At 41.5% G+C, this 26,597-nt stretch overlaps 1 protein-coding gene across 12 annotated transcripts in view; it reads right to left on the bottom strand.

The window, feature by feature from the left end:
• MBNL2 (muscleblind like splicing regulator 2) overlaps positions 1-26,597 on the bottom strand; it is a 161,784-nt gene that overhangs the window by 33,429 nt on the left and 101,758 nt on the right. For 8 of the 12 annotated variants that reach the window (XM_027557853.1, XM_027557842.1, XM_027557848.1 and 5 more), the window contains 5 exons: positions 21,855-22,019; positions 13,006-13,206; positions 10,116-10,379; positions 4,363-4,416; positions 3,573-3,726 (listed from right to left, as the gene is read on the bottom strand). In XM_027557853.1, the coding sequence (XP_027413654.1) occupies positions 3,573-3,726; positions 4,363-4,416; positions 10,116-10,379; positions 13,006-13,206; positions 21,855-21,908 (727 nt within the window). In that variant the 5' untranslated portion in view covers positions 21,909-22,019. The remainder of the gene's footprint in view (positions 1-3,572; positions 3,727-4,362; positions 4,417-10,115; positions 10,380-13,005; positions 13,207-21,854; positions 22,020-26,597) is intronic. The other 4 variants (XM_027557852.1, XM_027557851.1, XM_027557849.1 and 1 more) reach the window with 1 other exon arrangement.

Below are 26,597 nucleotides of genomic sequence, written 5' to 3'. Positions count from 1 at the left end.
AGGTCTGCGCTAGCACCTCCCTGTTCTACTTACTCTCTATTTCCAACTTAATGAACTAAGTCAATGAGAGAGTCAGTGGGTCATCTCTGTTCCGACTGGTAGAAGCATTTCACTAAGGCATTAATTCTATCAACAAAGACTTTTCAAACGTCTTCTGCTTCACTTGTACAAATATTTCAAGTCTACAATCTCTGAGTAGGATTATCGGGACACGTCCATGAATCATATATTCCACTTTGCAGCATAAGCACAGCCTCAGTTTTCCCATCTGCAAAATGCAAATAATTATGCCTTCCACTGGCAGAACTATCCTGAAGAGTAATGTGATAAGAACACTTACAGGAACTCAGAATAAACCTGTCAGAGAAATGTCAAGAATTATTATGCTGCTATTTTTGTGTGTGGTTTTTGTCACTTTCTTAACAGAGCAAAGGAAAAGTATAACCACTAGGTTAAAATAATTCCTATCAAAAAAGGAAAAATCCCACTCACTGCCAATGTGCTAGGGCATCAACCAGGGTGATAATTATATTACCATGGGTTTGGGGAAGAATCCCATATTTTGCATAATATTTTATATTAGTATCTCTCCAGCCTGGAGGCAGAGTTCCTAAAATTCAAAGTTGCATTGTATCAATGGGAGAATTTTAGCAGTATATTAAAAACTTCATTGCGAATTACCTTTCTTTGCGTAACTTCCAGGAGAACATAAACACTTTTTGTTTCATCCTTATGATAATTGTTAATGTATTTATAGAAAAATCAGTTAATTTAAAAGTAATGAGCCCTTCATTTACCAATTTAAAAAAAATTTTTTGAGCATCATCAAAAAAAGTTTTGAGCATCATCATTTAATTTGCAGGATTTAAAACAACAATGATTAACAAAGACTGATTATCATCATTATCATCTTAAATTAGGCTAAAAATGTGGCCTATGAGAAAGAAAGCTGAAATAAAAACTACAGGAAAATAAACACTGAATTTTCTGTTATGGAATTAACTAAGAGATGGACTATGCTGTGTGTGTGTGTGTGTGTGTGTGTGTGTGTGTGTTTGCAAGTGCACTCAGTCACATCTGACTCTTTGAGACCCCATGGACTATAGCCCGCCAGGCTCCTCTGTCCATGGAATTTTCCAGGCAAGAATATCGGAGTGGGTTGCCATTTCCTCCTCCAGAGGATCTTCCCGACCCAGAGCTCGAACCCGAGTTTCCTGCCTCTCTTGCATTGGGAGGCGTATTCTTTACCACTGAGCCATCTGGGAAGCCCAGGACTTATGCTAAAATCCTTTTAATAAAATTATTCTTTCATCATTTAAAAGAAACATGTGAAAACTTCACAGAAGTTGAAATACACTTCAGAGCATGGGATCCACATGTCTGTTCACTATATCTATATCATGTTACAGATGTAAATACTTCTAAAGCACAGAATTAAGTGGACTAGGACCCACTGTTCGGCTCCCAAAGCTCACTCAACAGAGGGTTGCTGGACACATTTGAACAGTTCTTAAAGAGTCCAGCAGAGGGCGGAAGTGCACAACCACAGCACCCAGCACAGCCTTTGGGCCCTCTACACGTGTCTTACCAACTCTAATCAGGTCATGGCAAAACAGGGATGTTATTTGTTCTTGCTTTGGCAGTCTTTAAGTGGTTTCCAGGTGAAATATTTTTAAATGAGAATTCTTCCAGTGATTTGACAAAAAGAGGAAGAGTTAAGTACGGGTTAGAGGCCTTCAGTCTTTTGCATGGCTTAGCTCCAGGCTTTCAGAGGCATTCCCAGGAAATGGTGGTGGCATTACCACCCAGTCTTCAGAAACAGACTTGCCTTTTTCTGTTTTCCCCTCAGTATATTCTTCCATATTTTTTTCTCCCTTAAAACATCTAGTGATGAGGTCTATAAAATAAGACACTTGGAGAAACCACACAGAACCTCAAGAAAAGTTTACCTTCTAGTAATTATTTTATAAACATGTGACATCAAGTGGATTACAAGTACTATTACTGCTGTGCTACAACTGCAACCAATTAAGGCTGTATTCGGACAAGAGTGAAGCCCTGATAATTACTGATTTAGAGACTCACTATAGGTCTGTGAGTCTATTTATGTTAAGAGAACTAAACTAAGAAAACTGTTCGCTAAGAACCACTTTACTCACACAGTTGATATTTTTACTACAATCTAAATATTCTTAATAATAATTCATTTCAAAGTATAGATTTTATATGAAGAATAGGATAGAAATATTTATTCAACTCCCTCCTATGTTAATTCCAGATATGCTACAGTATTTAAGAAAATGGGTAAGAAACCTGAAAAGTCCACCCAAGTGGATTGGGATCAGAATGCTTCTTTAGGATAAAATTGTTATTCATCTATATTGACCTTTAAGTCACTATTACAGGATGAAAATTTTGACTTCAAACTAAGAATTCAATGGACAGTCTTCTCACTAAAGCTTAAATCACTCCTGGTTCTTTAAAAAAAAATTTTTTTTTTTGGATCCTCTAGCAAAGTTTAATTTGCAAATATTATCCCTGCGTTTAGCTCAGATTAAAAGGTCAAAACCCCAGCCATTTATGGTGAATCTTTGTGTTTGTACGTGTATATAGGTCTGTGGTCAGGCAAATGGGTAAAAACATGGAGGAGGGTTGGCATGTATTGTATTTTTGCTTCTTCACTTTTATCTGATGTTTTACATCAGACTCCAAAAGAGGACTCTGGCCTCCACATATGGAGGCCGGCTGGTGTCATGTCATGTAAATCAAACTGGTCTCAGGGTAACTGGGTTCTAGGTCTTTTTCTCATTAGTCCTGCCACCTTGGGAAGTCACTTCACATTTGGGGGGCCTCAGCTTTCTCATCTGTAAAACAATCAACTGGATGCGGAGATCACTAAGACTCCTTTAACCTTCAAGATTCTATGATTAATAGAATTCATTTCTTAGTAGAACGACAGAGTTAAGCACCTTAGCACCTACTATTATCAGGCATTGGCTTAGAAATTGAGGATAAGAGGTTTCTATATTTGTGAACTTGGTGGAAATTGAGAAGGATGGCAAAAGAGAGAGAATGGATGTAAAAATATGAGTAGAGGATTGCTTTAATTTGAATAGCCTCATTTTGTTTTTTTGTTTTTGTTTTTTTAGTGCTCTGAATAGGAATAGAAAAAAAAAAGGTTAGTATTTACTGGAATTGCTATTTTTAGGTCATTCAGGGTTAATGACAAGTTTCAAATGTCACACATAAGAGGTCTTCTTTACATAAACAATTTTACACAGTTTGTGTAAATACGAGAAACCCAAAGCCCTAACTGCTATTTGCTTCTCATAGGTTCAGTCGGTCACTTAACTCTACAGAATATTTGGCTTTAGAATCCTAACCGTCTTTAGCTATCTTCCCAAGCAAGGTAAATTATCTAGATAGCTAGGACAATGACAAGTTTCAGGCTGTATTTATCGTACCTTTGAAAAAGCAAACTAGATGCCACCAAACAGCTTAAAGGAATGAGAAAGAAAGCACATGACCGGAGGGCACACGGACACAGGACTTGGAGCTGTCAGGGCACGCACCTGTCGGGATGAACGCGGTGTGCTGCTGCAGCTGCGCACTGGTGAGAGCCTGCTGGTACTGCAAGACGCTGGGGTTAAACACGGTGCTCGCACCGTTGCTTTTTTCAAGTGCTTGTCTCTTTGGTAAAGGATGAAGAGCACCAGGAGGGAAGGCCTAGAAGTGAAGAATCGGATAAGACATGTATAACTCAAAGTAAACACACCTTCAGTGTCCACAGAGATCATCAATCGCAACAGACTTTTAAAAAATGACAGCTAAGGAGATGCCTCTGCCATGCACCTTAATTTAAACAGCGGCAATGTCGAATGAGTGAGAACTTGTTATTGCGAGCGAAAGCATGACTTCGGTAACCCCAAAACGGTAGCATCTTAACTAAGGAAAAGAAAAACTATCAAGCAACAACAGCGAAAAATGACTTCAGCTTTTAAAATGAGTTAAACTATTCTAAGGGGGGGAGGGGGAGGAAGCATTTGTGTTATGAATATTAATACCTATTCTTTTCTTTAAAAATGGCAATTTCTTGAATTTAAAGGTTAATTAGGATTATCATGAGCATTTTTTACGAGCCAAGTAATTTAAATTTGCTTCACTCTTTTGGAAAAGGTATTAAAATTTGTTAGGATTAATTTATTCCACATATTACATATGAAAATGAGATGGCTAAACACCTTATTGAATTTTTCTCATTAAACATAATGATTGTTTGCAACCGATATTTTACAAGTAATACAAATCTCGATGGTTCTCTGAAAAGCTACATGCAAAGCGAAAGGTGAAAGGTCAAAGTACCAGGTCTACAGATGCTTCGAGAGGTCGCTTCATTGCTTTGGCAGTCGACTGAGTCTTTTAATAACAGGCAGCGAGCACATGATGGCAGTGGGCCAATGGGATTCAAGCGAATTAACATACAGGTAAACAGCAAGCAGAGGTGCATCATGGGAACGGCATTGCATTGTGGATAGGTGAGAAGGAAAAAAATATTCTGAATGCAATATACAACGTACAAAACACTAGGCATGCACAACAACAAAAATGTTCTCTAAAGAAATGAATATTACACCTTAAATTAGTATTGAAGCAAAAATGCATCTACTATACCTTAGTTAAAAGCATATAAGAGAGTAAAATATAGATGTTTGAAATTCAGGAAAGTTAATTAAAACAGCAGCTTGCATACACACCATAAGCATTTTTATATTGCTTCAGAAAAAAATGCAAAACTTTCAAGGGCCACAGGATTGAAGAACTTCTGATAAGTTAGTTTTCAAATATAAAATAATGAATGCACTATGTATAAGATCCAAGTTGAAAAAAAAATACGTCTTTAACTTTCATAAACGTCAGTTTTAATGACGATCTAGCCTAACAAAATGAAGTGGCAAACTGAGACAAACAATTCAGGCAAAAAAATATTCAAACACAAGATTATCTAGGCAAAACGGTTTGGGTTTGGATCTTAATTTTTTGTCTGAATTATGTGGATAATTGTCTCAATTTTTCTCTTCACTCTGCTAGTGTGGATCTGGCAATATGCAGTAAGCTTCCAAACTTAACACGTTTTGAATTTGAAGAGTAGGTTTCTCAAATTTCCATTTCATTCCACCGTATGGTTTCTAATGACTAACTTATCTTCCATTCTGTTTTCCACCACATTTGAATTTTCTATTCAATTTATGGCAAACAACTTACCGGGATTACACTGAGAAAATACCCTTTAAAGGGTATCGGGTGTCCTCGGGTATCAAAATAATTTTATCTAATAATTCTATTCGTACTTTTAACTACAATCAGTGACCAACCCACTTAATGAGAGGTGGAACTCGTGGCTAGAACAGTACAATAGCTAAAAATAGCAAAAACAGCTACAAAATAGCAATGAACTGCTTGGAATGTAAGAAGTAAGATCATATCTGTAACTTATAACCATCCTTTGGGCAGATAGTTTCATTTAAACAGCTGAAATAATAATAAATAGTGATTGATTTAGACCACGATGAGAAAATCTTCCTGTTCCTTGATAACTGTTGTAAGAAATCTAAAAATTTTATGATGGAATTCTATGAAAATAAAGTCAAAGGGATAGCTCCAATGCAAAAAAAAAAAAGAAAAGAAAAAGAAAAAGAAATACCCCTTTTCTATGTTTAGCACAATAGGTAAATCCCCAAGGCTTGTATAACAAATACAAAATGTTTTATTCTAAAGCTCTGAGTTACAAGTATGGCATTTGGAAGAAAATGGGATAGTATTTAACCCTTAAAATAGGAACAATGAATGACATTTTCCTTGGCCAATAAAGAGCTGTTCTTCATCATTTTATGTTTCAGGATTAAAAGTACGAAAGTGACAGGAGATAAAGGGCTAATGGTGAGTTGGTGGCGGGAGACTAGAAATAACGTGGAAAGGACTGTAGGGAGAGAAGAGGTTTAGAATGGCCAATGGAAAAGATGTTTTGGAAGGCAGTCTGGATAGAGGCCATCACAGAGAAAATCACTGTTCTACAGGCAGAACTGTGAACATCTGAAAAAACCAACAAGATTCAGAACAAGAAAGCTTTGCATATTCTTTCCTCCAATGTCAGTCTGCCATGATGTAATTTTCATGATACCACTTTTATTTTTTTATTCCAATATATTTTTACATTGCTAGATAATAAAGTTTTTTTTTTTTTTGCTTACAGTAGCCTATACTAACTACATAAGGCTCCATAGCCTGTTCCCATAGAGTGCACTAACATTAACTGGATCAAACAAAGGGAACGCGTCAGTCACTCAGTCATGTTGGACTCTGCGACCCCACGGACTGTAGCCCACCAGGCTCCTCTGTCCATGGGGTTCTCCAGGCAAGAATATTGGAGTGGGTTGCCATTCCCTTCTCCAGGGGGGTCTTCCCAATTCAGGGATCAAACCTGGGTATCCCACATTGCAGGCAGATTCTTTACTGTCTGAGCCACAGGAAAGCTTATTAACTGGATGGTTAAACTCAAAATCATTTTGGCCTGGACTTTCTGGATTCCATTCTTCCCTTCACTTTTTCAGTCCTTGGGAGATAAAGAACACACCTACTCTTGGGTTGATCTTTTCTGATATGCTAACTAGGAGAGTGATTATGTCTCTAAAGCCTGGTGCTTGTGAACAAAATTTTGAACAAAAGATCATTTAACGAAGTCTCCGAGTAGAAAAAGAGATACTAAGTATTTCTCCCTAGGATAATCACCTGAAAGGCTAATGTTCTCTTTTTTCCAATCCGCATTTGATGAATGTAATTTCCATCAAAATTATAATAAACTAGGAATTTAAAGAAGCTGAGAGCTCTAAAGTGAGCTGGACACGGAGAGCATCTCTCTTTCTACCACTCACTTGGGTTTCTTTACTAGATGCAAATATCTTGTCTTTTCAAGGAAACACACAGCTCCTGGAGTGGACATATAAATATCTTGCATGTCTCACGCTCTGAGGGATATGTGTGGAATGTATTTTAAAAACTGTATGGGTGAATAATCACGTTATAATGTGCCTTTGTAGTACACAGATGTTCTGTTTTAGAGGATATTATGTGACTGCAGCCATATGTTTACCTATATTGAAAAATCTTCAGGCTTAGAGCAGACCTCAGAGATCCCCAAGGCCAGTGAACCTTGGGAGCATCCTTAGGCACCTACGCAGAGAACCAGATTCTCTTTAATTGAGCCCCTACTATGTGCCAGATACTGAGCATCCATTCTAGCTGGCTTCACCACCATTTCTGATCCTCTGTCCCCTCTCCGAGCCTTCTCTATAGCGTGTGTGCATGTAGCCAGGCATTTCATCTTCTGGATCAAGGAGCAAGCCAACTTCAAGGCAAGCGAACCAACTGCCCGGCCTTAGAGGTAAAGACCAAATCTGAGGAGTCAAGAATCGTGGACGACAGTAACCAGAGCTGCCACTTCAATGCAGAAGAAAGGGATATGGACAAGTAGGATGGAATTCAAAGTTCCTGAACATGTTTTCGTGACTAGCTGATGGCAGCTGGTCTTGTTTCCTTTTACAAAATAAGTATCTTCTGGTGCAGCCCCATTTTGGTGTGTGTGTGTGTGTGTCTGTGTGTGTCTGTGTGTGAAGAAAGACTGTTGTCTTGAAGACCAGATATCCTTTGTGTTAAAATTACCAAAGAGAAGCTCTGACTTATTTTCACATTTGAAAAATTCTGGTGAGAACAATGCCCATGTTTTAAGAGGTACTGTACAAATATAAGGCTCTAAAGGAAAGAGATGCCTCTTTTTCTGGACTCAAAGCTTTGAATTCATTTTCAGGGTCCAATTAATCAAAAAAGCAGGAATTCCTGGACAACAGTAAAAACTACACTACAGAAATTCTTGGAGCTCAGGCATGGAACCCAGGTGAATGGAATACTAATATCTTCTGGCTGCAATCATCGCACCCATTCATTCTCTTAAATAAAATAATCATTTTTCCTTCATGGTGCTGAGTAATCTTGTTACTAGAGTAAGAAGACTTTGACTTCATCCAACTGTAACTGGTTTCAAATGAGCCTCTCACTTTCAAAATACACTGCAGATTCAGTAACTTTCATGTCATTGTCAGAAAGAACCTGATGCGTTTGTTCTGAAACTACATTCCTTCGGGTTGTCTTTGTTGATGCTGCAAGCCCACCTGACGTATCAGAACTCCAAGCCCAGCACAGTGTAACAATCAAGGCAACTACAGCAACTAAACATACTGACATCCACTCTAACAGCCTTTGTGCATTCTGATGAGAAGGGTGTGCAACTGCACGGAAAAGGGCACATAGATCGGCAATTTAAAGAAATCAGGTAGTGTGTATAAATGTAATGGCATTTCTTCTCTTATCTCCATCAACCCAGGTCATCTACCATTGACTTATTCCAGGTACACTGCTCCTTCAATGCTTGAAGAACATATTGATTATGTAGATGTTAGGACTGCCACTTCTCTCCTTCAGTGATTCAAGAACATGTTGATTATGCAGATGTTAGGATTGCAGGTAGTGTGTGTTGTGTTAGTCGCTCACTTGTATCTGACTCTTTGCAACCCCACAGACTGTAGCCAGCCAGGCTCCTGTGTCCACGGAATTCTTCAGGCAAGAATACTGGGATGGCTTACCATTCCCTTCCTTCTCCAGGGGATCTTCGCCACCCAGGGATCGAACCCAGGTCTCCTGCTTTGCAGGCAGATTCTTTACCCTCTGAGCCACCAGGGAAACCCACTTCCAGGTAACAGGCAGATAAATCAAGGCTCAGATAAATTCAGAGCTCAGCGCTAATGGTTAGTACCCGTGGTTTGTTGTATTTAACAGGTATCTAAGGAATAAGGACTGATTTTTTCATAGTTCCAGAAGCTGGACCCCATGATGCATTTCCATCACGTCATGGAGGACAGTTATCCCTGTCATTTACTGAACTCCAAGCTTCCCGAGGGCAAGGAAAACTGCCTAATTTATTTATTCTATCCACCAAGTGCCCGATGAGCGCCAGGTCTCATGGATTATCCAGTGTCTATCACACATTAAAACACACCGACGTCAAGCCAGAGATCTCACACCACAACAGATTAATTCTACAACCCTGTGCGGGTGGTGCTCAAACTTTGCGGCACAACGGACTCCCCGGGAGCTGGAAAAGAAAAGACGCATGCCCGGGCCACACCCAAACCAATTAACTAAGAAAGGGGGAAGTGGCTGTCCTCAAAAACTTGCACGTGCCCTCAGGTAATCCCAGACTACAGAAGCCTGGCTAGTGCAGTCCACGGAGTTGCAAAGAGTCGGACTTGATTTAGCGACCGAACAACAACGTGTTCTAGGCAGGTGCTTCTCAAACGTATACAATCCACCTGGGGATGTTTGGAAATTTAAATCCTGATCCCAAAGGTCTGGGGCGGGGGCCTGAGTGGAGCTTTAACAGGCTCCCAGAGGTGCTGGGGAGGCCTGTGTCTGTAACTCAGGGGACTTGGGGCTAGCTTCCAGGCCTTTTATTATTTTTTTTTTTTTTTTCAAAGCACCATCCATACAGCTCCATCTTCATCTGTTTCATGACTTGATGTTCTGCATAAATGTTCTTTTAGGGAGAGAGCGAGTTTGCAGCATGGCCTTTGTAATAAGTAACAAGAAGTGGGGAGCAAAAAAATGGGGGCAGTGGCTCCCGGCCCGGGGCCATCCTCCGCCCGGTTCTTCTCTCTCCCCGGCTCCGGGCCGCCTCCCTGGTCCTTCTAGCCCGGTCCCGCCCGCGTCCGCGCTCCGAGAGGCGCGCTGGGCTTGGGGAGGGGCCCTTGCACCCACCCCCGGCTTCCCTGCGCCCGCCTGAGGGATTTACTTATTGTGCTGCGAAGGGAAGGAGGGAGGAACGGAACAAAACGAAAACGAAACGGGCGGGGCGGGGAAACCACAACAGGACGGAGGCAGCGGAGCAGCGGGAGCGCCAGCCGGCCCCGCTCCCGGCGGCGAGGCGCGCGTGCGCGTGCCCGCGCGGAAGGCGCGGCTCCGGGCGCGCGGGCTTCGGGGAAGGTGCGCGGCGCGCGCGCCCCACTTACCATGACTGTGGCCGCGGCCGCGGCTGCCTGGGCGGCCACCGCGGCCTGGTTGGCTTGGTGCTGCGCAGCTTTGATTTTGGCCTGCAAGTGTGCAGGAGGGTGAAAATATTTGCATTTCTCCCTCATGCAACGCCCCTTTATGTAATCCATACAAACGGTTACGCTGTTGTCGTTTGTGTCGACCATGGTGCTGTCGGCGGGGTGTGCAAAGCGGCAGTCGGTCTCTCCCCGGGCACAGTTTCCTCGCTGGAACTCCCTGCAGACCTAGGACACGGGGGGAGAAGAGCATGTGATGCAGTTTAAAAAAAAAAAAAAGAAGAAGAAGATGCTTTCCCGTTCTTTGAATGCTGGCTTTTGTGCCATTTACAATCAACATTCGATTATCCAGAACCCAAGTCACTGGAATCCCGGGCAAACTATGATCACTTGAATTTTGCTTCGCCCTGTTTGCTGAGGTGAGAATCTGTATTGAGCAAGGAAGTAAAAATCTACACTTTAGCTAAGATAACAGAAAAATCAACAAGGCTCCCAGTGTTCTTGGGTTTTATTTATATTTATTTACTTTTATAGAGAAGGGAAGGAAGGAAATAAAATATATATATACTAATTCAGAGATTATATACACACACATATATATGTATAAAATCTGGTCTTCTGTATATAACTACATCTCCTACCATGACAACTCTGGGAAGTTGTGGGGTTTTTTGCATGCAGGGATCCAGCCACAACATCATAGCTGCACAATTCCAAAAAGAATTAAGGAGAAGTGACAAACTTGTTTCTCCTCCCTGAGGACGGGAAGTGGGGGGCAGGGTGAATGTGAATACTCCCGTTTTCCCCTATATCTCTCCTGCTGTACAAGATAAGGTGGGCTTCTAATCATGGATTAGAAGAACTATGATACCCAAGACACCAAAACTTTCATTTCAGTCACAATATTATTATTTTTGACAATAAAGAAAAGATAAAAAGGAGAGAAATATGGGAAGAGATAAAGCAGGGCCTGGGAGAAGGAAGTAGGATAGATTTTGAAGTGTTGATGTTTCTTTTTCTTATTCTTCAGTCCTTAATTATCCTGAAATCTCTAGTAACTAAAATGCTCCATCCTCTGAGAATTCCCATGGATCAAGAGTTAACGGTATAAAGAAAATTTTCCTTGGAATTTAAAGAGTATTCTTAATCTTGCCCTAAATATCAATAACATGAAATAACACAAATAAGAAACAAGTTATAAATATCTGTATCAGAGAAAAATTATTAGTGAAATGGTAATTTCTTCTCAGGCTCTACATCCAGTGTTGATGTGCTTAAGTGGTGGTTCACATCTTGATCACTAGTGACTTATAGGAAGGGTCACTGACATGACACTGGAAGCCTTGTGAGAGTCAAAGATTCTTGGGAAATACAGTTTCACTGATCAGTGGCCAGGCAAGTTTGAAGGCCAAGCAGATAAATCACAAAATTATTAATTGTTTCCTTCTACTTTGGATATTATCCAACATTCCATCTTTAGCTCATAAAATGTACAAAAGAAAAATTACTAAGCCGTTCCCACAGACTGTGAGTAAGCCTCCCCTTGTAAGTGGAGCATTTACCTAGGGGCTCTGTGTGCAACCGACTTCATTCCTGCTTTGAAATAAATTGCAAGCTGCTTTGCTAAAGTCCTCGTGAATCACTTTTATATATGTCTTTGTCTGCCAATCCTGTTGGGAAGGACAACTTGTTCCCAACTCGACTGATTTAATTTGTTTTCTAAACCACACAGTCACGTACTGAACACGAAAGCTTCACAGGTCCACCAGGTGGCGCCCCAAACACTTTTCCAGTCCCGTGAAAGGTCTGTTCAATAATCACAGGGGTAGGCTGGATCAAAACCGTAGCGATGGGAGTTTATAGTCTTTTCATTTGGGGATCCATATACTTCAGAAGGAAGCTGGTATTAGGCAACATTTTATCACTTTCAAGATTTATAGAGTAAATATTTAAACAAATGCACACTGAAAAAATCATTCTCGAATGATCCCAAGATAAAGCACAGTATATATCCTAATCTTACATATGTATCACCTAACTATAATTGGTGATCAAATTTAAGGAGCCCTTTGAAAAATCTATCAGATTCTTTATACTCCATATAAAATGCTCTATTAAATATCAGAGGATGGAGTAGTTAAGATAAATGGATGCCCTGATTAAAAAGAAATTAAACCCAGTAAAGTTAAACCCAGGTGAGCTGGTTTGACTCCTGATTTAAGAATTACATTTTACAAATATATGAATTTGTTTTCTTGACTTTTCTAGAAGACCTGAATGTCAGTTAAAGAAAATATCTCAAATCAATAATTAGACTCTCCCAGGCTCTAGTTCCCCGTGTTTACCTACATACAACCGGGGCTGCAGCGTGCTGGAGCAGCCATACTAGCTCTTAAAGTACTGAAACACGATCACACCAGTTGGTCTGTAGTCATTGTCCTACTTCCTCCCACCTCTGACCTGAGTGTCCCCTTCATCCTGGCTGCTGGCTTCCTAAACTTCATTCACAGACCTTTCCAAGATCCAGCAAAGGTTCATGCCTGACACAGATGGAACCCTTGGGAGCCACTTCCATGACCCACATAGTGATTGGTTGTTGCATATTTTGCCTCTGAGTACACATTCCACATGATCGATTTTTATTTGTATTGAACTTATTCTTTTCCCACAGACTAATTTCCTTTATACTTGGCCTTCAATTCAAACAGGAGAATTATGAAATACGCGACTTTTAGGTGAATCTGTGTGCGTGGCTGTTTTGCAAGACTGAATTGGTATCTTACAAGCATTCACTTCCATAGAAGTACACTGCTACCCCCAAAGGCATCTCAAAACACAAACATAATTGAAGTACCTCCAGTTTGTCCGTCCTGAGAAGTTTCTGAGTTGCAGTTGAGCCCGGGACAGTGACAGGTGGACTTCCGGGAACAATAACAGGTGTGGTGGGTAGAATTTCCGTTGGGACTAACCCAACTCCAGGGGTTACAGGTGCTAAGTAAGGAGCAAAGCTAATCGCCGTATTTGTCCCTATTGCGGGACCTACAGGAAAAGTGGGCTGTTAAAGGAAGATAACACAGGACAAAGACTTCTTTAGAATAAAACTTTAAAAAATCACCAGCAACATTTACTCACTGCATATAAGACTCTCTGTGTTAGTTGCAAAAATCAGTGCTGAACTGTGAAAATTCTTTAAGCCTCTCTGTTTGTGCTTAATAAAAATGAAATCCATATAGACCCTCTCTTTTCCAAACCAATGTAAACACAAAGGAGAATGTCATAGAAACCTAACTACAGGAACTGGCTTAAACTTTTATCCCCATGAAAGTGTTCTCAAGAAAATGGTTATTCCATTCCAGTGGCTCATCATTCCACACTAGTGAGTGTTACAACACGAAGACAGTAAAATTTACGGAACACTGACTCATGATCTTTGATGTGTTCTACATGTCTCTCAAAGGGAGAAGAGAAAACAAACACCATGAATATAGACTGATTTTCAGACTGATGCAGTTTGTACACTCTCAAGAACTGGGGATTATTTGGTATTTTATTTTGCTCAGACTTACCAGTATGCCTCCATATTCCATCACTAGCATGTAAAATCCCCAAATTGATAGGCAGTTTTCAGATAGACCTGCTATTTCTTGCTCTAGCTCAACTATGTCTAGATCCGGTCTTCTTTCCTGAGAGGTTGAATGGGAAAGCTTGAACTTTTCTGTTGGCCATTAAAAGTTGCTTTGGTTTCCTAGGTCACAAAGTCGACGTGGCAGTGATAAAGGCACAGAGTACTCTGTTAAAACCTCTTTATCACCGTCCTCTTTGTCCAGGGATAAGACAAAATATACTAGAGGATTGACGGGATGATGGTTTTCAAAAGCGTCACCTGAAAGGATGCCTTTCAGAAAGGAAATAATGTACGTTTAAGAGAAGAACAAACTTGGCTTCACTTTAAAGGAGCTGATGTTAAAAATTCAAGATGCTAGATAAAGATTTTTCTTAGAATAAATTTTGCACTGATTTGGGACCGTATCGTTTTGTTGGTTTGTTTTTTGTTACTGGATGACTTTTAACCCATTCATTTTTAGGACCAGTTTTCAGATTTTTGCAATTACACATTAACGCAGTTTTCTAATATTGAACAACGCCGTTGGCCATGTCATGCTGCTTCTCTATTTGTACATTGTGGGTAACATTCGTGTTGTCTATTTATAGCTCTGAGTTGCGGAACATATGGGGAAAATAATAATCTGTGTGAATTAAACAGGTTTTTGTTGACAGCAGTAACAGAAAAATATCTCTTACAAATGATCATGTTAGAAAACAGTGAATTATTGATAGTTTGTGCGGGGAGCTCTTAGAGAGGCTGAAAGTCTTTACTGAAGTGGCTGGGGGTGGGGAGGGATGGAAGAGGTGATTCTAATGGCCTGCGAGAGCTGCTGCCAGCATTCCCGCGAGGGGCTCTTAGATCTTTATGGCTCCGACATAAAATTCACTTTGGGAGAAAGTTGCAACATGAGGTCTCAACATGGGAAATTGATGGCAGCTAGGATTTTTTTCCTCCTTGACTTTCTACAAAATTTTATATGTGTATGTTTTCCATTTTCAACCCATTTGAGTCATAATTATAGAACGTTGTGGTTTTCAGTAACTGTAGCTTTTATAATTCAGTACCATTGAAAAGAAGCCAAGTGATTTAAATGGTATAAGGACGATATAATGTTAAGACTTAAGAGAATCAATTCTGAAAGGTCATAAATCACACAAAAAAGACCAGTGATTCAAAGAACCAGCTAGATCAGAAATGCCTGGGGGGAATTTCATAGATAGAGATATCACAAATTCTGACTTAACAGATCTGGGTTGAGGGGGGCCTTGAAATTTGCATTAAAATTTTTATTACATGATTTGATGTGCGGCCCAGTTTGAGGACCACTGTCATAATTGAGTGAAAATAAATATTAAGAAAACCTAGTACTAGTTGTGTAATTAACTCAAAGACTAATGATCAAAATAAACATTAAGAAAAAAGAGCCCTCCCCCATATCTCCATTTTTGACTTTCTATTGAATCAAATTCCCAATATCCCTCCCTTGTAGATCATTTGAAGCCCGGATCAGCATGGTGACAGAAAATCACGTTGTATCTTGACTGTCCAGGTGCTGTCAGAACCTCAAAATTCATTTCCCCAAACCTTTTGGATATCAACAAATGTCTTGCAATTAGCTAAATTTTGCTTTCTCAAATATGTTACTTGTTCATCTAATTTAATGATCAAAAAGGAATGTTGCAGTTTGTTCTACTGATGCAGAGCTGTAATAAAGTTCACGGAGAGTATTATTTAAAAGTAAAAACACAAATATGAGACAAAGGGAGACATGAATTCAAAATCCTGAGGTTGGCCAGTTATTCATTTTTACCCTGGGCAGGAAATTTTTACCCTGAGCTTTTCTGTAGAAGGGAAGTAAAACTACTTAGCTGAAAGAGTTGGGCTGAGCAAGATTTTATTTCTTTCTTACTTCCCATAGTTGGATTTCAAAAATAGCAGCTATTATTAGTACTGTAAAAGTTAGTATTAATAAAGTCCCTCCCCCCAAAAATTATCCATTGATTCTATAACAGGAATGTAATTAGCATAGCAATATAACAATTGAGGTATAAAAATCTTATTAAGTGAAGGCAAATATAGTCTCTATTTTGAATATAGACTGGAAAAGTATATGTTTTCTTTCATGTGAAAGTTAAAAGTTCATAGACTTTATGAAGATAGATTCAATTAAATATTTTCTCCTTTTTCTTATCAAGAGTGTTTTTCGTTGAAGTTGAAAAGTTAAAAAAAATAGAGTGATTTTCAGAGATGGGCATTATATTATTATTGTTGTTGTTATTATTAGTGACAGTAATACCTTACATCTGTGAAAGGTTGGGCTGTTCTCAAAAGCGTTCTCACACACACTGTCTGCTTTAATCTCCTCAACACCTGCGAGAAGCGAGCCTGGCAGTGAGAACTGCACAGTCTTACAGGTGAAAGCAATTTAGACCAGAGGCTGCATGGATTACCCAAGGCCAGTGCTGCCAAGGTGGAGTCAAGGCAGAACACTGCTGACTCCTGGCTCGCAGTCTGGGGCTGTTCTGACTCCTCTGCCCTTACTAGATTTTGTTGGTAATTTCATAAAACAGAAGAGGAGAAAAAAATAAAATAACCCACCACGAGTTGCCCTTACAGACGTAAGTGTACAGAGTGAGCCTTGGTGGGGAGCCACATCCCACGGTCAGCCCAGGGCCTCCCGCAGACAGGAGGTTAGGGGTGCTCGGAACAGCTGCCTGCCTGGGAAAGTGGGTCTCAGATCCTGGATTCGAGTGAAAGTCTCAAGGTAGAGTGGAAGCTGATGTCTGGATTTGGGTCTGAGTCGGTGGCTAGAAGAAAGGCAGCATCTCCAGGGGACTCTGCTCCTGTGAGCCCACCCGCCGGGGCCGGGAGGGCTGGCCCCGTGGTTCCTGGAGGGGCCCGTTGCCAGGTGGTCTGAGATCCATTTGGTCCTTGTCATTTCCCAGCACCAACTGCAGCGAGGCCAGAGGACAAGAGATGCAGAAAGTCTTCTAGAAGAAAATCACATCCGAAATGCTGGTCTTGCCATCTTCCCTCTGGACTTCACCCCAAGAGTCTGTGTTTCTCTCCTTGGCTTCTCACTCTCCACTCTTCTTTCTCTGTAACTTACAGCAGTAGATGCGGTCTCAAAGATCACACACACACACACACACACACACACACACACGCACTTTGATATTTTGTAGTGGCCTGAAAGGATCAGGGCTGGGGAGGACTGACTAAGTGGCCTGATGTATCTTATGGCTCTAAAATGTGGTCGATTGCCTTTATAAGACAAGAACGTGAGAGCTCATGCATTTAGAAAGCTTTGACTTCAAAGGATAGGTATTTGGTACTTAAACTGAAAGTCCTAAAACATGGCATTTCTTGAGCCTTCTCCCTTTATTGCCAGGAGCATCTCTGAAGGGCAGAATGCTCAGTGCAAGATCTTGCCACTAAGGACTGGATCGCACAGGCTCTTAATCTCTGTCGTACTAAAGGCCACCCACCTGCCACTTTATTGTGAGTGTACGTGTGATGTTTGTGTGGGAGTCGAGGGCTGGGGCCGTACAGTTGGAAGGAAAGGAGAGAAGAACTGCTGTCATACCCCACTGGGAACTGGAGAAGGAAAAACTCCTCGGAGGAAAGGTGAATGAGACTTTGCAGACATAAATGAATTTGAGACAGAAGAGTTATAAGAGGAAAGAATCGTTGGCATTTTCATTTATTCAATAAATATTCATTGCTGGTACAGACATGGTGCCAGAACACTGTGTCTCCGTTTATTGAACTTAAACCCTAATGGGGAAGAACAAAGAAATAAAATCACAACTCATTTGTGATTTTACGGATAAGCAGAAATGAAGAGGCCTCACTTCTGAGATGGAGAGAAGATAGAGGCTAGAGATAGAGATTGGCGGTGGGTTGCAGCTGATAGAGTTGGAGTCCTTATGAATAAGATGAAGTTAAAATATGAAGATCAGTAGGAAGCTTCCAGCAAAACTAAAGGCCTTTAAGCAAACGGGAGCTTTGTGTGTTCACAAGCTCTGTGTGTTCACAGAGCTGAAAGTTTGGTTTGGTCTCAGTGGACACAGGAAGAGTGGCCTCTGATGAGGTGAGCTGGGTAGGGACTTGACCACAGATGACACTCTAAATAAAATCAAGGTTACACGTTTAGACTGTCTCCAATGAAATGGGAAAGCATTGAAGGGTTTTAAGTAAGGGAGTGATGTTATACCATTTATGTGTTTAAAAGATTCCTCTGGTTGCTGTGCCCATTGGAATAAAGCAAGAGTTGTGGCTCAGTGGTAAAAAATCCACCTGCAATGCAGGAGACAGGGTTTCGATCCATGGGTTGGAAAGATCCCCTGAAGAAGGAACCTACTCCAATATCCTGGCCTGGGAAATCCCATGGACAGAGGAGCCAGGTGGGCTACAGTCCATGGGGTCACAGAGAGTTGGACATGACTGAGCAACTAAGCAAATACCACAAGGAGGGTAAAGCCTATAAAGTATTTTGAAAGAAAGGTTGATGGCAGCTAAGATGAGGGTGCTGGGAGAAGAAGTAGGTGGACTTGAGGGCATATGGCAGGACCTGCTGATGAACTGGATGTGAGAGAACCTGTTTGGTTTCAAACTGCTGGCTACCTTACTGAGACGAGAAGGTAGTAGAATGAAAAAACTGGTCTTAAGCAGGTCAAGTTCCTGTGAAAAATCTGAAGGGGAGTCCAGTAGGAGGTTGGGTACCCAAACCCGGGGCTCAGAGGAGACATCTGGATTGGGAACATGCCTTTGGTAGTTCTCAGCCTGTAGATGACCCACAGCCACAGGAATTGATGAGACCACGAAGGAGCAGGTGATAGAGGCAGCCAGCACTGGGAACATCAGTGTATAGCAGCCTCAATACAGAGTAGAGGAAAGTGCAAGTCGCTCAGTTGTGTCCCACTCTGCAACCCCATGGGGATAGTCCATGGAATTCTCCAGGCCAGAATACTGGAGCGGGTAGCCTTTTCCTTCTTCAGGGGATCTTCCCAACCCAAGGATAGAACCCTGGTCTCCTTGAACTTGGCAGGCAGATTCTTTTTTTTTTTTTTTTGGCAGGCAGATTCTTTACCAGCTGAGCTGCAAGAGAAGCCCAAGAATACTGGAATGGGTAGCCTATCCCTTCTCCAGCAGATCTTCCCAACCCCAGAAATCAAACCGGGGTCTCCTGCATTGCAGGTGGATTCTTTATCAACTGAGCTACCAGGGAAGCCTGAATAGAATAGAGGAAAAGAACGGGCAAAGAAGACAGTGGAGGAAGGCGTGATCAGAGAGGAAGGGGTGCGTCCCAGAGAGGAAGGGGTGCTCTGCAAGGGAGATGGGCCACGTGCTACTAAGGAGAGATTGACTGCCTGCTACCAAGAGGTCGAAAGAACAATGCAAGAGTCAGTGACTACCTGTTTAGCAATATGGAGGTCACTGGTGAGAGATTTCAGCAGATGAGAGATTTCAGGGCAGATGGAAGATAAAGGGTGTGAAAAAACCATCCGGAGCTCTTTAGAGAAGCTTACCCTAGAAGGAAACCTAAAAATAGAGTGGAACTTGTGACTCTGTTTAGCAATTTCTTTGTCTTGAGCAATTTCTGCATGTATTAGTTTCCCGAGGCTGGTCTAACAGATTCCCACCTCCTGGTGGCTTACACAACACGCATTTCTTCTTTCAGAGTTCCAGAGGCCATAAGTCTAAAACCAGTTGCACTGGGACAAAATCAAGGTTCTGACAAGACTGTGTTCCCTCTGGAGGCTCCAGAGAAGAAGAATCGGGCCCTTGACTCTTCCATCTCCTGGTGGCTGCTGGCGTTCCTTGGTTTGCGGCCCCATCACTCCCGTCTCGGCCTCCATGAGCACATTGCCTTCCTCCTCTTCTGTATGTGTGTTAACTCTCCCTCTGCCTCTCTTATAAGGATGCCTGTGATTGCATTTAATCCTGGAGAATGTCCCCATCTCAAGACGCCCAACTCAATCACATCAGCAATAGACCCTATTTCCTTGGAAGGTTCTAGGACCTATTCTTCTGTCACTAATTCATTCCTGTGACTCTGAAATTACTTGTTTGTAGAGTCAATGACTTTTAAGTTTATTACATTTTTGCATCCCAATTTTTCTTGTGATTTAAAAACCTCTCTTAAAACATTTAAATGTAATACTTCTTTCTCATAGAGCAATCGTGATTATTGTCCTCTAATTAATATATGAGACAGTACAGAAACATAACTTTCAAAGAAAATTCAATTAACAGTTTAGAACATGAATGGAATTTCTTATTAACAGGTCATTATTGAGTACCAGGGTCAATCCTTACAGATTCTAAATAAATAAGAAGTACATGATTAAAATCAGTTGAGATATAATGCACTGCGACTATGTTGACCTAGGTGGTTCTCAATTTATTCCCAGAGACATTATTTAATATGTATAAATTATTTTAGCATTTAGGTAATTTAATAAAATAATTTATATGTGTGTATCAACAAAGAAACCATAAAATATACTTATGAGTGGTTTTAAATAGATCCACTTAAATGCCTATGTGTGTGCTTAGTTGCTTGGTCGTGTCTGACTCTTTGCAACCCCTTGGACTGTAGCCCGCCAGGCTCCTCTGTCCATGGGATTTCTCCAGGCGAGATTACAGGAGTGGGTTTCCATTTTCTTCTCCACGGGATCTTCCCGACCCAGGGATCGAACCTGCGTCTCCTGCATTGGCAGAGAGATTCTTTACTGCTGGGCAAACCAGGGAAGCCCTAAGATGTACTTATTTGGGACTTCCTCCAAGCAGCCTTTCCTGCCTCATCTGAAATCCAGTTCCCTGGGCCTGAACCTTGCTTTGCCTTTCCCCTGAGTCTGTCTACACCTATAAGACTGTAGCTTATTTATCTGAGGGTCCTCCACACCGGCACCTGCACTTTTTCACTCTGGGCAGAGCTGGTTCCTGGCCACTTGGTGCCACTCACTACTGTTGGGTAGAAACCTGGAGACGAGCAGAACTGCCAACCATCTACCCAGATCCTCTCCCCTCTTCCTGGACCGCCCCCACCTCCCCATCTCATCTCACAGACACACAATAAGAAAATACAAATCCCTGGTAGCTATCCTTTTTTCATTTAGCAGCTTTCAGTAACAATAGAATTTTCATACAATAAAGACTGATTTTTAAACAATCGTCTTTTATGTATGTATTTTTTTTTTAAAAAGAGCAAATTTCACTCACTGCTTTTTTTTTTAAATTAGCTTGTTTTTGACAAATAATTTATAAATGTGAACAAACTTCACTAAAGGCAAAAAAAAAAAAAAAAATGCACTCCTTTCCCTCAGGACCTCATTCCTAAAGCAATTTCCAGACCTTTAAGGAAATACTTTCAAACACTGAAGTCAGGGAGAAATATTACACAATACATATTCATAGACTGAACTCCCTTGGCATTTAATCTTGCGGTCCTCACCACGGATGCCACACCCTCTGCAGGCCTCTGAGACAGGAGATGTGGGTGGCTGAGGCACCCTGGTTCAGGCTTCCTTCAGGTCCGGGGGGTGGTGGTGGGGAGTAGAGGAGACAGCAGAAAGCGCCCTGGTCAAGATGTCTGAGGTCTAGGCCCAGCTCTACAACCGATTAACTGCAGGACATTGGGTAAATCCATTAACTTCTCTGGTTTCATTTTTTCCCTTCCTTAAAATGATACCATTGAAACGAAATAATCTGTTGCATTGCTAAACATGTTTTAGGCATCAAAATCTCCTCTTTACATAGATCATCGATTCACATGCTCAATGGAGAACTATTTCCCTTCTAAGATAGCTCAAATATGGAGGTGACTGGTGAGAAAGAGCTGGAGTGACACAGATTTACCGGGTATCGATTAGAAATTGCCTTTGCCTAGAGTTTCCTCATGCATTTTTTTTTTCCCATTTGGATAATCTAAAGACCCTCTTTTCAGCATCTATTTAGCTTCAAAGCTTTTTGCTTTAATTGTAGTGAAAGAGACAAAGTAGAGAGAGGCCATTTTAGGTCAACCGTTGGTACATTGCCCGTACGGACACTTTCATCAGCAAGCCCGTCCTCGTTAGCTTCAGTGTACTCACCACGGGATGGAGTGGGGTTCCTGGAAACATAAATTGCATCTGCTGGGCAAGCATGGCTGCTGCAGTTTTTTGCTGGATCAAATTGTTCCTCCCATTAATTTCTAGTTGAGTTTTTAAGTGTGTGGGAGGGTGAAGATACTTGCAGTTCTCTCTTGAACAACGGCCCTGGGGGAGAAAAAAAGAGTTTTAGTTTTAGCACAGTTAGAAGTAGCTTTCAACTCTTTGTCAACCGTTTCACAATCACTTCATCTACGCGAAGGTGTGTATCTGTGTGTGTGCGAGCACAGATGTGTTAGAATATACATCAGAGTTGGAACACACAAGAAGCGGATTGGGCATTAGCTGATCATCAACCTTGCTCAAACCTGTTGAACAGAGAAGCTTCCTGAGATGTTACTGTTGTTCTGAATGGATTTTAACTCTGACAAAAGACCCTAAGGAAACGTGACTGCAGAGTCGTCGACCCTTCCAGGCAGTGTGGAGGGTGATCAGAGGAGCATATTTATTCTGCCTTACCAAAAGGAAGCTTTGAACTTGGTAGATGTGCATGCTGGAACGATGACAATATGTGAATAATTATGTGCCACATTTATGCTGTGGGGATAGTAATCAGCACTATCTGATTTCTTGAAATGTGTGCTCCAGGTTGGCTGAAGACATCCCTGATTTGAGTGATGGAAGGAGTATTAGTCTAGGAGTGGGCATTTCTTAGTAACTGATGCACAGGTGAACTCAGATGATCACCTGCAACAGATCAGCTTGCTACATGAACGCGGCCACCCATGTCCCTGCCCAGCTCCCATGACAGTTATATAACATTTAATGTCAGGTTTTGATGTCATGAAGTGTGTACAACGAAAGTAACGCTGGGACGTTCAAGTTGGCACAGTGAAAAATAAAATTAATTAGGTGACAGGTGTGCCTAAAGTCGGTCTTTGAAGAGTGACTGCAAATGGTAATTAATGTTTATACTGAATTCCCACCTTTTCCAAACTACCGATTGAAAGAATCATCTTGATGTGTGAATGATGCAATTTCTGGAGAAAGAATAACGAACTGTGCTAACCAGCACGAGAATTGTCATTCCCTGAAGAATTAGTCTATTTGCAACCAAGAAAAGAGAATATGAGCTTGTTTACCAGATATAAAAGTAATTTTAAAAAGCGAGCTGGGTGGATCTGGAGACACAAATTTGTTTATAGTCATCCTAATTCTAAACATCTGGAGTTCTCACTCTGCCTCCCGCTTGTTTTAGCTGTGCGTTTGGCAGCGCGGGCTCCTTCCCAAGTGTGAATCTCCCAGCGCTGCAGTGCAGAAGGGCAGACAGAGATCCTGGTCTAGTCCTGGTGGTCTGAGCTCATCAGTCCGTGCTGTCCTGAGGCCCTAGTGTTTGCAACATGAGAAACTGTGCCACCCTCTGCAGGGAGGACACTGAGGCAGGTACAGGGACCCCAGAAGGAATGGGTCACATTACTGCTAAAGTAATTCTACACCCATGGGCAAGGTCGGCGTGTCTCTAGGCTCAAGTTCATACTGTGGATGCTCCATCCGGGTATCTAATGTATGCAATAGACACTTTTTGTTTGTTTGTTTTGGCTGTCCTGGGTCTTCTGCATGGGCTTAACTTTGCAGCTCATAGGCTTAGTTACCCCGGGGCATGGGGGATCTTAGTTACCAGACTAGGGATTGAACCCATGGTCCTTGCATTGGAAGGTAGATTCTTATCCACCGGACCACCAGGGAAGTTCCTGAAATAGACAACCTGGGTCCAGTATTGGAAGGTCTAACGTAAAAATACAGGCAAACTGGACCCGCAATTGAAAATAATCCGAATCAAAGCAGTCTTGGCATCTCTCCATCTACTTCTCTCCGTAGAATTTAAAGATGAAGATTTAATCGTAACTCTGCTTTACTCATTGTTTTATGATATCCTGGGGTCCCTCCGGCCCTGCCAATTTGCCTCAGGCATCTCTTATTTTACTTCTCTTTCTGTCCTCCCTTGACAATGGCCTTAGTCTCGGGGTTTGCTACAATCAAATCTCCAAGAACACATTCAGATTAGGCCAGCTCCTTCAACAGAGGTGTGTGGCCAGCCTTTGGATTGGCTGCCTTATCTCAGGCATCCAAATACATTCACTTCATCTATGGTGGGAGGTGGTCATGGGATACAGGATGTAGCCACTGCCCATTAGTAGGGGTGGCGGAGGACTAAACAGAGTGGTGTTTCTTGTAAAAAAGGTAAGTTGCGCCCAGACAACCTCAATTCAAACTCTCTTTAAACACAGTCAGTTCACTAGGGAGATGACACCCAGAAAGGCTCAGGTATACAAGATGTACGTATGGGCTTACATGCACAAACATACATTGGGCCTCATGAGGGGATTTGCGAAAGCAGAGTTCCATAGAACAGAGTCAGAATTTGTGATACAGTCTGATGTCTACCAGTTTGGCTACTATATTTTGCTCGTTCATATAATGGTCGATTTGATCACTAGTCTTCTAATGTAAGGGGCTTCCCCGATGGTTTAGTGGTAAAGAATCCACCTTCAATGCAGAAGACATGTGCAGGAGACGCGGGTTTGATTCCTGGGTTGGAGAGATCCCCTGGAGAAGGAAATGGCAACCCACTCCAGTACTCTTGCCTGGGAAATTCCACGGAGAGAGGAGCCTGACAGGCTATAGTCCACGGGTTCGCAAAGAGTTGGCCAAGATTTAGCGACTAAACGACCACATCACTCCTAATGTAATGCTTTGTAGCTGCAGGCAAAAATTTTGATTAGCCTGGAAAAACACGATTTTCTTGTAAATGCTCTTATCTCTTGATACAACTGGGACTCTTAAGGGAACTGTACAAACTATTTCCAGGGAATGGAACATGATTTACAACACTGAATTAGTAATTTATTGATGGAACCTTCTTTTCCATGAGAATTAATACAATTTCCTACCGTTCTTACTTATATGCTTGGAGTGAGGAATATTATCGATTACCCAAGTGCCAGACAGTTTATACAGGGTCATCTCATTTTCTCCTTATAACAGCTGTAATGATCACTGTTACGAAACACTTAATGGGCTCAGAAAGATCAAGAAACTTTCCAAAGGTTGTATAATTGGTGGGTGGTAGGGCCGGATTCTGTAGAAGGAAATGGCAACCCACTCCAGTGTTCTTGCCTGGAGAATTCCAGGGACGGGGGAGCCTGGTGGGCTGTCCTCTATGGGGTCGCACAGAGTTGGACACGACTGAAGCGACTTAGCAGCAGCAGCAGGGCCGGATTCTAAAGCAACATTTACCTGGCTCAGTTACATCACTATGTCAACCTATTTATTAGCAATAGGTAACATCCAGGGAGGGTAAAGATCTAGCATTATCCTTTGCAGAATGATAGGCTACTTAACACGATTTAAAATAGAGTAGAATATATATGAAGATTTGGGAGTGGAAAAAGCTCATTTGCCTGGCTCTGTCTATTGGAAGGGGGCAAGAGAAGTGGTTAAGCCCCCAGGCTCTGAAGGCAAAAACCTGGGCACATAAGTTGGCTCTGCTTTTTGCTACCTTTGTAACTTTGAGCAAGTTACTTGAACTTCTTGTGTATCATGTTTTCACCTGTACAATGAAAATAATTACTGTATTTTCCTCTAAGGGCTGGTGTAGGATTAGATGAGTTATTAATAATACAGATAAAAGGTACAGAGAAATACTTGTCAGGTAGTAAGCACTGAGGAAGTGTTGTCAGTATTACCAAAGAAAGAAAAAATACTTGTCTATCATTCTCTTTATAGCCCCTGGTGGCTCAGATGGTAAAGAATCTGCCTGCAATGCGAAAGACCCAGGTTTGATCCCTGGGTCGGGAAGATCTCCTGGAGAAAGGAATGGCAACCCACTCCAATATTCTTGCCTGCAGAATTCCATGGACAGAGAGCCTGCAGGCTAAAGTCCATACGGTCGCAAAGAGTCAGACACAACTGAGTGACTAAAACCTTTTCACTTCTTTACAGTAAGTGCAAAACTACAGATTTCGTTACATTTTGATTGGCTTTTTGGTTCTTCTATAGAGTAACTTTTCATTTGAAAGCATGATAAAGGTTACTTAATTATACTTATTTAAGTATCTTACATTTAAGGTTATTTTCAATTCTATAGGATATTTCTGCAAGAACCCATATTTGAAAAGAGGGCCCTGAATCAGTTCGATCTAATATTAATATCAATATTTTGAAGGGTACCATAGCATGGATGTCTGAGGCACACAAATTCAACATTAGGAAAACTCCAGGCAGCAGAATTTTAGGAAGGGATCCTACAGGACTCTGTAAGTCCTAAAGGAAAAGCTACTGTCAAAATATAACAAGCTATTTGACACCGTAAACAACTTGTAAGAAGTTTTAGTTAAGGAGTAAGATTTGTCAGGACATGCATCATCACACAAAAACTGCTGATTATCAAAGCAAGTTGTCATAGCCGAGTGGGAGAGGGGGCAGTGAGCAGAAATGTAAAGCATCTTTGTATATCACTGCGAAACAAAACAAAACTGTCAAAAATAGTGTCTCTCAATTTTGGTCCAAGAAATAAAGATGAAAAATGTCTTGGCAAAGTCTTCCTGTGACTGCCAGGATTGTTTCTTGTTTTATTTTAACTCTTCCTCTTCTGGTTAAAGACTGTTTGCGGAGAGATAAGAGAGGTAGGGCCCAGTCCCTGGAGAAGAGGACTGGCACAGCTTCTTCTGTGGGATGGAGTAGGGG

Source organism: Bos indicus x Bos taurus, chromosome 12 (genome assembly GCF_003369695.1).
Source record: "Bos indicus x Bos taurus breed Angus x Brahman F1 hybrid chromosome 12, Bos_hybrid_MaternalHap_v2.0, whole genome shotgun sequence".
Lineage (NCBI taxonomy): Eukaryota > Metazoa > Chordata > Mammalia > Artiodactyla > Bovidae > Bos > Bos indicus x Bos taurus.
Note: the sequence above shows the minus strand (reverse complement) of the source record. Positions and strands in the feature narration are given on the sequence as shown.